General features: G+C 40.3%; 1 protein-coding gene across 8 annotated transcripts in view; it reads right to left on the reverse strand.

Annotated features, from left to right (window-relative positions):
* MAP3K19 (mitogen-activated protein kinase kinase kinase 19) overlaps positions 1-13,301 on the reverse strand; it is a 63,418-nt gene that overhangs the window by 42,910 nt on the left and 7,207 nt on the right. For all 8 annotated transcript variants that reach the window (XR_006220671.1, XR_006220670.1, XM_042994326.1 and 5 more), the window contains one exon: positions 1,405-1,593. Coding sequence is in view for 6 of the 8 variants with exons in the window: in XM_042994326.1 (XP_042850260.1) it covers positions 1,405-1,593 (189 nt within the window). In the remaining 2 variants the exon portion in view is untranslated. The remainder of the gene's footprint in view (positions 1-1,404; positions 1,594-13,301) is intronic.

The following is a 13,301-nucleotide window of genomic DNA, read 5'->3' on the forward strand; positions in this document are numbered from 1 at the left end:
AGGGACAAACTAGAGATAATGATATTACCTCAGAGGGGTGCTATGGGAATTAATTAATTTTTTTTCAGTCTCTGAAAAGAAGTCACCTCTTATATCACTGTTTATTATTAGTTAGCACCAACACAAAAGGTTTGAACTGAGAGTAGTCTTGCAATAGCACATTAATTCAGCACCTGCTTATTAAACTTTGGATTCAGGTACAGACACCAGTTTCTTAAAATGTGGCTGCTAATCTTTATGGGTGAAAATGTGGTTATGAAAACAGATACTGGATTATAACAACCGTTATGAATACCATTAAAATAAAATTTATTGTCTTTCAAAAAATTTCTTAAAAATTTTTTTTTTCAATGTTCATTTATTTTTGAGAGACAGAGACAGAGTGTGAGGGGCAGAGACAGAAGGAGATATAGAATCTGAAGCAGGCTCCAGGCTCTGAGCTGTCAGCACAGAGCCCAATGCGGGGCTCAAACTCACGAGCCATGAGATCATGACCTGAGTTGAAGTCAGACGCTTAACTGAGCCACCCAGGCACTCCTAAAAAATTTCTAAGCTTTAGTCATGGTTTACGACAATTTTAGACTATTGTTTTGTACAACAAAAGTATTTAAGGAGTTCTTTGGATTTTGTTGTAGATCCCCTTGAACTCTAGGTGACCAGAATATTGTTCACTTTTTCTTTATCTGTTTGTGTCTTGCCCATAAGGGAATGGAAGAAACTGTTTCCTAGCAGCAATTGATTTTCTTTCAGTTGGAAGGTCATGTGATCTGACAGTATCTCTGAAGGTAAATACCAAGAATAGACAGTTGCTGGTCACCAACAATTAGAGTCCTTGGTTATGCATATGGTTTTGTAAGTTACTTCAGGAAAGAGTATCTATGGGTAGAAAATCTAAATAAGAAAATCAATAACTTGGGAAGAAAGTATTTTAAAAACATATCCTTTTAACTCCTTTAGTTACAACTAAATATTATGCAAAGCATAAGCTCTCTGATTCCCTTTTCAGGCTAAAGATAATAAGTGCAGCTGGTCCAAAGGGATCTAAACAGCAATTGTACAATAGGCAATGATGTCAAGGGAACTCCTCTGAGCAAGTTGACAGCAGTTCTCTGGGGGGCATCCTGGGAGCATATTATTTCCCATGGGTGCTATGTGACTTCTTCTAGCATCCAGCTGGAGGAAGGTAGAAATAGCCTGCTGCTGTGTTCTTTTATTATCCTGTTTTCCACCCCAATGTCCTATTTGATCCTGTTTCTTTCTATTTTCTGCCTGAAACTTTCTAGGACTGCATTTGAAAAGAACTCATTTTTATTTAAAATGAGTCATGTGTAGTCTATGCCTTTCATATCACTCACCCACCCACCTACCTACACAAAGGCAGAAGCAAACATCAATATAACTGACCAGCAAGTGTTGAAGTTGTTCAAGATCACCTTGCCATGAAGTTTGTAGAAGTTGCATTTGGGGAGCCTGGATTCCATTGATAGCCAAGAGTTGTCTTTGGACGTGGCAATTAGCCACATGAACTGCAGTTTGATTGCTGTAATTACAAAGGGTGATATCTGCTCCCTTTTCCAGAAGAAATTCAACAACCTGCAACAGCACAACATTCTTATGTAGCATCTTTGAGTGCAAAGAGTATCTTCAGGGCTATGCAGAAAACTTAGACATGACTTTGATTCATGATACAGAAAAATAGAATAAGAGGAGCATAAAAATGAAGAATTGATTTTGATGCAGCTAACTGCTATTTGCCTTTTTTTTAAAAGATTTTATTTTTAAATAACCTGTATAACCAACGTGGGGCTCAATCTTTACAACCTTGAGATCAGGAGTCACATTCTTTACCAGCTAAGACAGCCAGGTAACCTTTGGGGATACTATCTTTGTCTTAAAACTAGACGTCTGTGAGTATTTTATGTTAAACCCACATAAAGCATCAAAGTCCTACTAGTATCACCTACAATTTGGAATATAAAACCCCTAAGTTTAGACATAGATCCTTGAATGTTGCAAGTATTTCCACAAGTATTTCTAGGGAGCAAATAAATGCTATTCAAAATATTGAATGCATAATTTATTCAACAAATAGGATTGAGTGATTAGCATTGGTCAAGAACTGTCCTTGGTGCTGAGACTTCAACAATGAAGAAGGCAGGGACCAGCCTTGAAGGCATTTACGAACTAGTGAGGAAAAAAGACAGATAAAAAGACAATTGCAACAGTGTGTTAATGCATTGATAGGGTAAATATAGAAGGCTGAGGGTGGGGGCGCCTGGGTGGCTCGGGTCGGTTAAGCATCCGACTTCGACTCAGGTCATGATCTCACGGTCCGTGAGTTCGAGCCCTGCGTCAGGCTCTGTGCTGACCGCTCAGAGCCTGGAGCCTGTTTCAGATTCTGTGTCTCCCTCTCTCTCTGCCCCTCCCCTGTTCATGCTCTGTCTCTCTCTGTCTCAAAAATAAATAAACGTTAAAATTAAAAAAAAATAAAGAAGGCTGAGGGTGTACTTAGAAGAAGTGTATTAAGCTGTCTTGGGACAGTTTAAGTCCAAGAAGACTTCTTGGAGAAAATTATGTCTAAGCTGAGAACCAAGGGATCAGAGATGCAGTTAACCAGGCAAAGACTGGGGGAAAGATTGCTTCAAGCAAAGGATATAGGATAAACAAAGTACTGTGGATGCTATGGACTGAATTATTTCTCCTCAACATTCATATGTTGAAGCCTTAACCTCCAATGTGACTGTATTTGGAGAGGGGGCCTCTGGGAAGTAATTAAGGTTAAATGAGATTGTAAAGATGGGGCCCTGATCTGATAGGATTAGTGTCACACAAGAGAACTTGTTCTCTCTCTCTCTCTGCCAAGTGAGGACACAGAGAGAAGGTAGCCTTCTATAAGTCAGCAAAAAAGTTCTCACTAGAAACCAAATTGTCCAGAATCTTGATATTGGACTTCCCAGTTACCAGAACTATGAAAAAAATAATTTCTATTGTGGAACCTTAGTGGCTCAGTCAGTTAAGCATCCAACTCTTGATCTCCCTCCAGGTTGTGAGTTCAAGCCCCATGTTGGGCTCCATGCCAGGTATGAAGCCTACTTAAAAAAAAAAAAAAAACACCACCTAATTTCCATTGTTTAAGCTACTCAGCTATGGTATGTTTGCTATGGAAAGCCCAAGATGACTAATACAGAGGGCAAAAGAACAAATAACATTTAAAGCTCTGGAAGGAATTAGGCATAGCTGGAGCTCAGGATGGGGGAAGGAGGGTAAGGAAATGTGATGGAGAGGTCAAGAGTAGCTAAATCCTAAAAGGCTTTACCAACTCCATTTAGGAATATAGTTGTATCTCCAGTGAAAGATTTTAAACAGAGGGATGACATGATGAGATCAGCATTTCAAAAAAATTACTGTGGAGGGGCGCCTGGGTGGCACAGTCGGTTGAGCAACAGACTCCAGCTCAGATCATGATCTTGCGGTTTGTGAGTTTGAGCCCCGTGTCGGGCTCTCTGCTGACAGCTCGGAGCCTGGAGCCTGCCTCGGATTCTGTGTCTCCCTCTCTCTCTGTCCCTCCCCTGTTCATGCTCTGTCTAAGAAATAAATAAACATTAAAAAAAAATTACTGTGGAGAAGGGTAGAAGTTGGAAGACCAATGAGATTGCTACAGTAGCTTCATGGAGAAAAAATGGCTACTGAATCAGGGAAATAGATTGATTCTACTGAATCAGTCAGTAGAAATGGAGTGACTGAGGGTATAATCCATGAACACTTAGGAGGTAGGGCTAATTAGATGTTGGTGTTGATGGTGAGTCAGAAATCAAGATAACTCTCAGGTGTTTTACTTCAGTCCATTTTTGTCTATCTTTCCTACTGTCACTGCAGACAGGGCTACCATGATCTGTTGCCTGAAACAATGCAATGACCTTCTAATAAGTCTCTCCATTTCCAAATACCTTTGTCTGAAACTCATTACAATGGACAGAATAAAAAAGTTAGATAACTGTAAGTGTTACGAGGATGTGAAGAAATCAGAACACATATACACTGCTGTAAATGGTACAGCCACTTTAAAAAGCATTCTGGGGGTACCTGGGTGGCTCAGTTGGTTAAGTGTCTAACTTTGGTTCAGGTCACGATCTTGCAGTTTGGGGGTTTGAGCCCTGCGTTGGGCTCTGTGCTGAAAGCATGGAGCCTGGAGCCTGCTTCAGATTCTTGTCTCCCTCTCTTTCTCTGCCCCTCACGCTCCCTCTTTCTCTCTCTCGCCCTCTCCCTCTCTCTCTCTCAAAAATAAGCACTTAAAAAAAATTTTAAAAAGCATTCTGGGATTTCCTCAAATGATTAAACATACAGTTTCCATATGATTCAGTTAAGTCCACTTCTAGGAATTCTAGGAGTGGAATGAAAGAGAAATTAAAATATATGATAACTTTAAAATCTGTATGCAAATGTTTATGGCAGCATTGTTCATAGTAACCAAAACATGGAGACAACCCAAATTTCCATCAATGGACAAATGAATAAATAAAATATAGTATACCCATATAATAGAATATTATTCAGCTATAAAAAGGAATGAAATACTGATGCATGCTGCAACATGAACCTTGAAAACAGTATGCTAAGTAAAAGAAGCAATCACAAAAGATCACATATTATATGATTCTGTTTATATGAAAGTCCAGAATAGGAAAATCTACAGAGACAGAAAGTAGATTAGTAGTTGCTTAAGGGCTATAGCAGGGAAAGGGAGGAAAGATAGAAAGTGATAGCTGAAGGGACAGGGCTTCTTTTTGGGGGGGCAGGGAGGTGTAGAGTTCTTTTTGGGATGATGAAAATGTTTTAAAATTGACTGTGGAGATGATTGCACATTAATGTGATTATATTAAAAACCAATGGATTCCACACTTTAAATGGGTGAATTGTATGATATGTGAATTATATCTCAATAAAGCAGTTTTTAAAAATCCCTCTGCATGCCTTTGTGGCCCTGCAGGATCTGGACCTGGCCTTCCTTTCCAGCCTCATCTTATGCCACTCTTCCTCCTTCCTCTGCAAGTTCTAGTCACATTTTTGCCTTAATTTTTGCCTTAATATGCAAGCTTCTTCCTAACCAAAAGGGTTATCTCTGTTATTCTCTCTCCCCCAACTGCTCTTCAAATGTCATCATTCATCATTATTTTACTTAGCATAAATGTAACCACCTCAGTGGGGATTTTTCCAGCCACCTTATCAAAAGATGATTCACTCTACTGGTTACTTTAAAGAACTAAGAGTAATTTGTAATTTAACTAAGTGCTTTTTGTTTCCTTATTTGTTGTGTTTCACCTTCAATAGCATGTAAGTCCAACATTGCAGGAGATCTTATCACATGAATAAATGTTTAAGGAATGAGTGAATGAACAATTTAAGATAAATAGATGGTGATGCTATTTAATAAAATGGAAAGCACTGATGCTGGCACTCCTCAGAAGAATTAGATTTGGGGATAAAGACAAAGAAGACAATGAGGACATACTGTGTTTGAGGTCTTTGACATGACATGTAAATGGAGATATATGGTTGGAAGCTCAACATACCATATATATACTCACACAGATCTAGATCTAGATCTAGAACATATATGTATATGTCTGTGTATACAGTGTGTATATACTATACACACACACAGAGGAATTCAGGTGAGAGATGTGGGCTGAAGTACAGAACTAAGAGCTATCCCCACAATATTAGGCAACACCAATATTTAATGGATGAAAAAAAAAAAAGAATCCATAATGAGACTAGAGAGATACTGCCTGGGAGGTGAGGTGAAAATACAGGAAGAAGCTAATGGAAGAAAGCATTTCATGAAAAATGGGTGTTTAAAGTCGCTAAGATCTGATAGGTAACAAAGGACATTATAGGGCATGTTGGCAAGAGCAGTTTCAGTGGAGTAGTAGGGAACAATGCCAGACTGCAGTAGTCTTAAGAGGTGAGAAAGTGGAGGCAGTGAGAATCAACCAAAGGAGCACTCTTTATAGGGGCTGTTGAAAGAGAATTCTCCAGGGGCACCTGTGTGGCTCAGTAGATTAAGTGTCTGATTCTAGACTTCAGCTCAGGTCATGATCTCTCAGTTTGTGAGATACAGCCCCATGTCTGCCTCTGTGCTGACAGTGTGGAGCCTGCTTGGGATTCATTCTCTCTCCCCCTCTCTCTCTCAAAATAAATAAATAAACATTAAAAAAAGAAATGGGGTGCCTGGGTGGCTCAGTCGGTTAAGCGTCCGACTTGGGCTCAGGTCATGATCTCACAGTTTGTGGGTTTAAGCCCCACATGGGGCTCTGTGCTGACAGCTCAGAGCCTGGAGCCTGCTTCGCATTCTGTGTCTCCCTCGCTCTCTGCCCCTCCCCTTCTCCCGCTCTCTCTCTCTCTCTCTCTCAAAAATAAATAAACATTAAAAAAAGAGAGAGAAAAAGAAAAACAATTCTCCAGAAACTCTGGGAACTTGTGTTTTTGTAGGTCTTGTGAAGAGAGGCACTGACTGCCTTTGCTCTAGACCATATTTTAAAAATTTTTTTAAATTTTTTATTTATTTCTGAGAGAGTAAGTGGGGGAGGGTTAGAGAAAGAGGGAGACAGAGGATCTGAAGCAGGCTCTGTGCTAAGAGTGGAGAGCCTGATGCAGGGCTTGAACTCACGAACCATGAGATCATGACCTAAGCCAAAGTCGGACATCCAACTGACTGAGCCACCCAGGTGCCCCTAGACTATGTTTTCAAACATGTTTGTATAGTGAGTGACTTTGCAAGGTAGAGATAATGTCTCTTCCTGGAGCATTGGGAAAACATGCTTACTTTCCTAGGTTTCCTAAGCTCAGGTTTCCTCTCTTATAATTCAACCCATTGTATGTGCAGGTATCACCTCTTCATACTGCCCTGTAGAAACTGGGGCTCAGAGAACTGAAGCAAATGCTGATACTACTATCATTACTATTGTGAATAGTAAACTGTCATTTTTCTGACTCAGGAGTCTCATGTCTTCTGCCAGACTCTGGAACTGTGGTAGGCTAACTTAATAGGTAGCAAGTAAGGAAAAATCTCAGATACTTCACAGTTCCTAATTTTTGCAAAAAAATGAGGTGATTCTGAAAGAGATAGGAATGACAGAAGAAGAACGAGGGCTTCGTGGGGGGTAATTAATGAGATTTAAAGAAAGTTCATGGGAAGTGGTAGCAAATACATTGACCAAATTATATGGTTGATTAGGTAATAAATGATCCTCCATTTTATTGACTATTAATGCCTGTTTAAGGAATTGGGAGGCAGTTAAAGGCTAAGTGCCAAGAAATAAGTTCAAAAACAACTGCTTCCTGGTTTTTGATGATTTTTCTACAGGTGTTATCTTCCTCACCCATCTGGCAGTCAGCCTCACGACCATGCCACTATAACAAATAATACTAAGATTTGTCCTGGGTAGGCAGAAGGTTCTACTTCCTTTTAGACAACAGTTACAGAGATACGTATCTTTTCTGGGCTGGAAAGAAGGAAAATTCATGACTGATACAGGCAAAAACCAGGCAAACTTGGAACTTTGGCTCATTCATTTGGGATATGGGTAGTGAGATGCATTATGCTTGTTAAGGAAGAGTGACATTCATTATCTTAACAGCTCAGTCCTTCCTGCTGACAACCTTAGATCTATTTAATGATGATAGTGAGGTCTCAGAATTTTTTGCAGTGGGTTGCAGCCACTGTAAGGGAGCTTTAGACCTCCTGGGGAGATTTCCTTGAGCGGACAAATTCCCATGATAAATCACAGAACTAGTGTTCAGGTTCTTATGCCCTGGATGGGATTATAATACTGTTGAAGATGACCCAATGGTAAGAGAGAAAATGACACAAAGAAATCTAACAAATTTTTTTAAGTAAAGTTCTTTTTCTTTTCTTTTTTTATTTCCTTTTTTTAAAAAAAATTAAGCCTTATTTATTCTTGAAAGAGAGAGAAAGAGAACAAGTGGGGGAGAGGCAGAGAGAGAGGGAGACAGAAAATCTAAAGTGGACTCTGAGCTGACAGCAGCGAGACAGATACAGGGCTCAAACTCATGAAATGAGAGATCATGACCTGAGCCAAAGTCTGATGCTCAATCAACTGAGCCACCCAGGTGCCTCATTAGCAAATTTTTGTAATTAACCCCACTACCCTGGAAAACTCTCCTATTCCTTATGTTAAAACCAGGTAAAAATTTAAAGATGTTATCATGACAAAGGATTATCAAATGATTCAGATTAAGGTAGAATCCTTAAAAAAAAAAAAAAAAAAAAAGGCCCTACTATGAAAACCCAGCCTGAGTCAACCAAAGGGTGCAAACCCTGAAGCTCCAGTAAGAAAGTAATGTGCCTATGGCCACTGAGTCAAGGGATCCCTGAGGCTGAAATCGATGGTGTCAGTAACAACGACCTTGCCACCTGATAGAGTGCTTTGTATGGAACAAAAACATTATAAGTTCATTTTGTTGAACAAGAAGAAGCCTCAATGCTTCTGGAAACCAAAAATAAATATGCGTTGCTTATTGGTCTGGAGCCATTCTCTTTCACCATGTTCCTAATCCCTCCCTCCCCCTGTACCTCAACCTCAACTGCTTTAAAGATAAAGATCATTATAAGTGGGGCCAAGGATACACAGTCTTCAAAGGGGCCTGAAGGCTATAGCCACTGACATGACTAGGTTGATGAACAGTGGGAAAGGAGAGACTCAAACTTTTATGGGTCTCTTAGATACAGATTCCCAAGTCACCATCCTGCCTAGTCCCTTGGGAAAAGTGGGTGCCTGAACTCAGTTAATGGGGTTTGAGCAAAGTTTGCAGTAGGTAAGGAAAGCTAAAATGATTCTGTGGGCGGGGCCCCTTGGGCCAATTCAGTGGATTATAGCTGTGGCTTCCATCTGAATGTGTAATGGGAATTAATGTGTTATACATGTATACTCCCTAATTCCATTAAGTGTCAAGAGGATTCTTCTGATTGTGATGAGCTATTATGTAGAGAAGTGCTAGTATCTTCAGAGTTCCTGACCCTTTTCAGTCTATGACAATAATTTTGCCAATTGGGGAGCTTCTGGCAAAGGGAGGCAGCCTCTATCTGGAGGTATTTCTTGGGGATTTGGACTTGTTGCCTCTTTGGCATGTCTACTAGATACATCACTTTTAAAAAGCAGACATTAGGGGTGCCTGACTGGCTCAGCTGGTTAAGCATGCAATGCTTGATCTCAGGTCTATGAGTTTGAGCCCCACACTGGGTGAGGGATTACTTAAAAAAATAAATACATTTTAAAAGGCAGATATTAGCTTGCTAGTGGGTTCTTGTCAAAACTGAATGCCTAATCCAAGGAGATCTTATGGCTCTCAAGTGCAATATTTCCATTTTGGGGGTGAGTCAACTAGAACTCAATGAATAACAAGGTAGGAAAAGCCCAACAAGCCTTGTTTGTCAAGTGGAAATGGTGTATTTAAGAATGCAACCAGTCTGGGTACATTGGCATCTCTGATTTACATGAAAAAAAAAATGGTATCTTTCCCTTTGCTGGAAATTTTAACCCCCACACCACCACCTGAAGCAAAACTGCTGGCTTAGGGGTACTTTCCTTCACAAGGATTTCCCTTGGTGCCTGGGTGTATGTCACTAATGGTTTAGCCAAGATGAAATCTGATGGTGTGCACTGGACTATTGCAGCTGTTTGGCCTCAGTGCCAGCTATGCAGAATTGACAATGGACATGTTGTTCCACTCAATGGGTAGAACTCAAGGCTGTTCTCAAGCTCTGACCAATATTCCCCTTGATGAACCTTGTTATATTTTTATGGATTCTTGGGCTGCTGCTAATGGTCTAGCTCTTGGGTCTACCACTAAGAAAATTCCAGACTGGCAGATTAAAAACACTTCTCTTGGAGCACCTGGGTGGCTCAGTCAGTTAAGTGTCTGATTCTTGATATTGGCTCAGGTCATGATCTTAGGTTGTGGGATCCAACCCTGTAATGGGCTCCACACTGAGCATGGATTCTCCCTCTTCATCTCTGTCTGCCCTTCCCCCAATCTTTCTCACTCTCTCTCAAAACAAATAAATAAACATTTAAACAAAACAAAACAAAACAAGATACTTCTCTTTAGGGACATGACCTATGGAAATAAATTGTCTGGGTCAACTCATGTAGAACTCCAATGCAAGGATCCATTCTCTGATGAGACAGACCGGAATAAAACTAGTGAACGATCCTGCACAACCCAGATTGCCTCCATTGCTGCCTGAACCCATCATCTTATTAGACATGGCAACACAGCCATCAATACAGACTGGGCACAGTGTAGAGAACTCTGTTTCAGACACAGGGGTGAAGTTGCAGCCATTGAAATGGGATACACAGTCTTTGTGGTGGTTGAGGGAAAGCAATGACCCTGGTACCTAAAAAGAGAACATCTTCAGTCCCATGAAGTATAGGGAAGGGAGGGACATTGATGACCTTTGCTCTTCAGAACCACCCTGGGAATTTCCCTCATGAAAGAAAATGTCCTGGTGTGTCTCTCCCAAACCATTCAAAGCAACTTAAAAGTAACTGACTACTAGGTCTTCTATCCCTTGCCAAACATCCCTGTTCATGACATGATTGCCAATTTCCTTAGCCTTACCAGGAAGTCTATTACTAACTACAGCCAACAGCTTTGCCTCTTGCACTTTCCATCTAAAAAACACTTGTCTACACCTCCAGATTTCTTCCCACTACCATCCCTGCAGCCACCACTCCTCATTCTGTAGGGTGCATGAATGCTGCCTGGCTGTTGGCAGGGACAAATAGGACTGATAATTCTCCTAAATCAAGAGCCAGACTCCATTATTCAGATTGAATTGGGAATCCTAAGATCTACCAGCCAGTTGAGAGATCACAGGGAGACATTGTCAACCTGTGCCCCTTGACTAATGTAGGTCCCACTCAGAGGGGCCCAACAATTATAAGCACACCTTTTTGTCCCCAAGGGATACCCCAGGATTATATTTTTTGTAGAGAAACCTGGCATTAACTTACATGCCTCCTGAAAACATGATGACTTACGCTTTAGGGGTGGTCATAAGAGACCTTCAAATCTTTAAGTAAATACCATCAGTAGATGATGTAGCCTCAGATGACTTCAGAGCTCTCCCCAAAATGATGCTGCCAGGTTACTTGAGGGAGCTTCCCAGAGGGGTGGCTGACTTGTCATTTATGTGCCACTGTGGACAATTATCGCTAAGACAGATGTCCAATTAGAAAAAGTAGAACAAAATTTGTTCCTGCCTTTACCTAAACTTATCAATGATACCACCTCACCTCTGCAGGACATTCAGGTCATCAGTCAAGACAATGGCCAGGGTTGTTATGAATGATAAAATTGCCCTAGTCTTCCTCCTTGTGGGCCAAGATGAAGTCTGTGCAATGGCTAATACAGGCTAATACTTGGGTTGATGACTTGGACCAAGTGAGAAGATCAACAGAGAAACTTAAGGAGAAAACCATCTGGTTTATGGGATTTGTTCAGCTGGTGGTGTTCAGGACCATGGATTGCATGGTTGATGCTAATCTACAGTATGGCCTCATTCTGCTCCTTGGAGTTCTATTGATAGCAGTTTTAACTGAATGTTGTATGAGACAAATTAATGGATTTGGTTCCAGCCTCTGTTGATCAGATTAGTCAGAGTGGTATGCTCATGGGAAAATTCACCAGAAGCCAAGACAATGTATAAATGAAGGGTAGATATTTTCAGGAGACAAGTCTCCCTTGGTCTCTCACATTTCTACAAGTCTTAGGAGCAGAGGCATTGACTGCCTTTGTCCCAGGGTCTCTTTTCAAGCTGTATAGTGAACAGCCTTGGAAGATATCTCCCTCTCAAGCAAGGAGTAGCTTACTACTCCTTACTATAGGAGATTTGTGTTCCCTAAATTTAGAGTTCCTCCCCTGCAATCCAACCTACTGTTTGAGCAGAGGTCATCTGGTCCTCTTCCTACCATCCTGTGGGAATCAGGACCAAGGTAAATGATACAAAACTGATAATACTCTGCCTAATGTTATTGTTATGAGTAATAAACTGCCCTTTGTCTCTGAACCAGTTTTGTTCCTTATGCCAAGGGTCTAAGAAATTGGAGCAGGCTAACCTGTTAGCTTGTAAGTATGGTAAAATCTTACATCTTTCATAGTTCTTGACATAGATCTGCAGATGAAGAGGTCTGAGAGAGGAAAGGATGTGATTAGAGGACGATGTGGGATCAGTGTTTGTTTATATGTCATCAAAAAGGAGGTATCTAAGCACGTTAAGTTCTAATGGAAAGTAGCATCATTGTCAGTAATAACATAAATATGGACAGCACACGTGTCCATCAAAGTAGGAGAGACAGATAAGTTGTGGCATAAATAGAATACTAGATATCAGTAAAAGTGAAAACCCATAACTACATGTCTCAAAATGGGTGAATCTCAAAAACCAATAATGATCCACATATGAGTGAAAACATATGGTATCTGTCTTTCTCTGCTTGGTTTATTTCACTTAGCATAATACCCTCCAGTTCCATCCACGTTGCTGCAAATGGCAAGATTTTATTCTTTCTCATTGCCAAGTAGTATTTCAGTGTATATACAAACCACATCTTAACAGAAGACCATGGGGGAATGGAAGGGGAAAAAAAAAGTTACAGACAGGGAGGGAGGCAAACCATAAGAGACTCTTAAAGACCGAGAACAAACTAAGAGTAGATGGGGGGGTCGGGGAGAGGGGAAAGTAGGTGATGCGCAGGGAGAAGGGCACTTGTTGGGATGAGCACTGGGTGTTGTATGGAAACCAATTTGACAATAAATTACATTTTAAGAAAAGAACAAATAATGAAGAGAAGGAGCAAGTTACAGAGGAACACATGTAGTATAAGTTTGTTTTTATAAAGTTCAAAAATAGGAAAAAGTACATTATGCATTATTTAGGAATATAAGCAGAGATGGCAAAACCAAGGAAATGATTACCCTAAAATTCAGGATAACGATTATGAAGGGTGGGGGACACAATTCAAGAGGAGCACATAAAGGGCTTTTGAGGCAAGGCAACGTTCTAATTTTTGGCTTGGATGGTAGGTACCTGGGTGCTACTGTCATTTGTGTTTAAGTTGTATATATGTATATATATTAGCATATATGCTACATTGTATATATATATAAGTTGTGTACATATATATATTTGCATACATATATATATTAGCATATACGCTACATTTTATAATTTGTTTAAAAAGTGTTAATAGGAAGGAGCCAGAAGAGAAAAA

Source organism: Panthera tigris, chromosome C1, assembly GCF_018350195.1.
Source record: "Panthera tigris isolate Pti1 chromosome C1, P.tigris_Pti1_mat1.1, whole genome shotgun sequence".
NCBI classification, from domain to species: domain Eukaryota; kingdom Metazoa; phylum Chordata; class Mammalia; order Carnivora; family Felidae; genus Panthera; species Panthera tigris.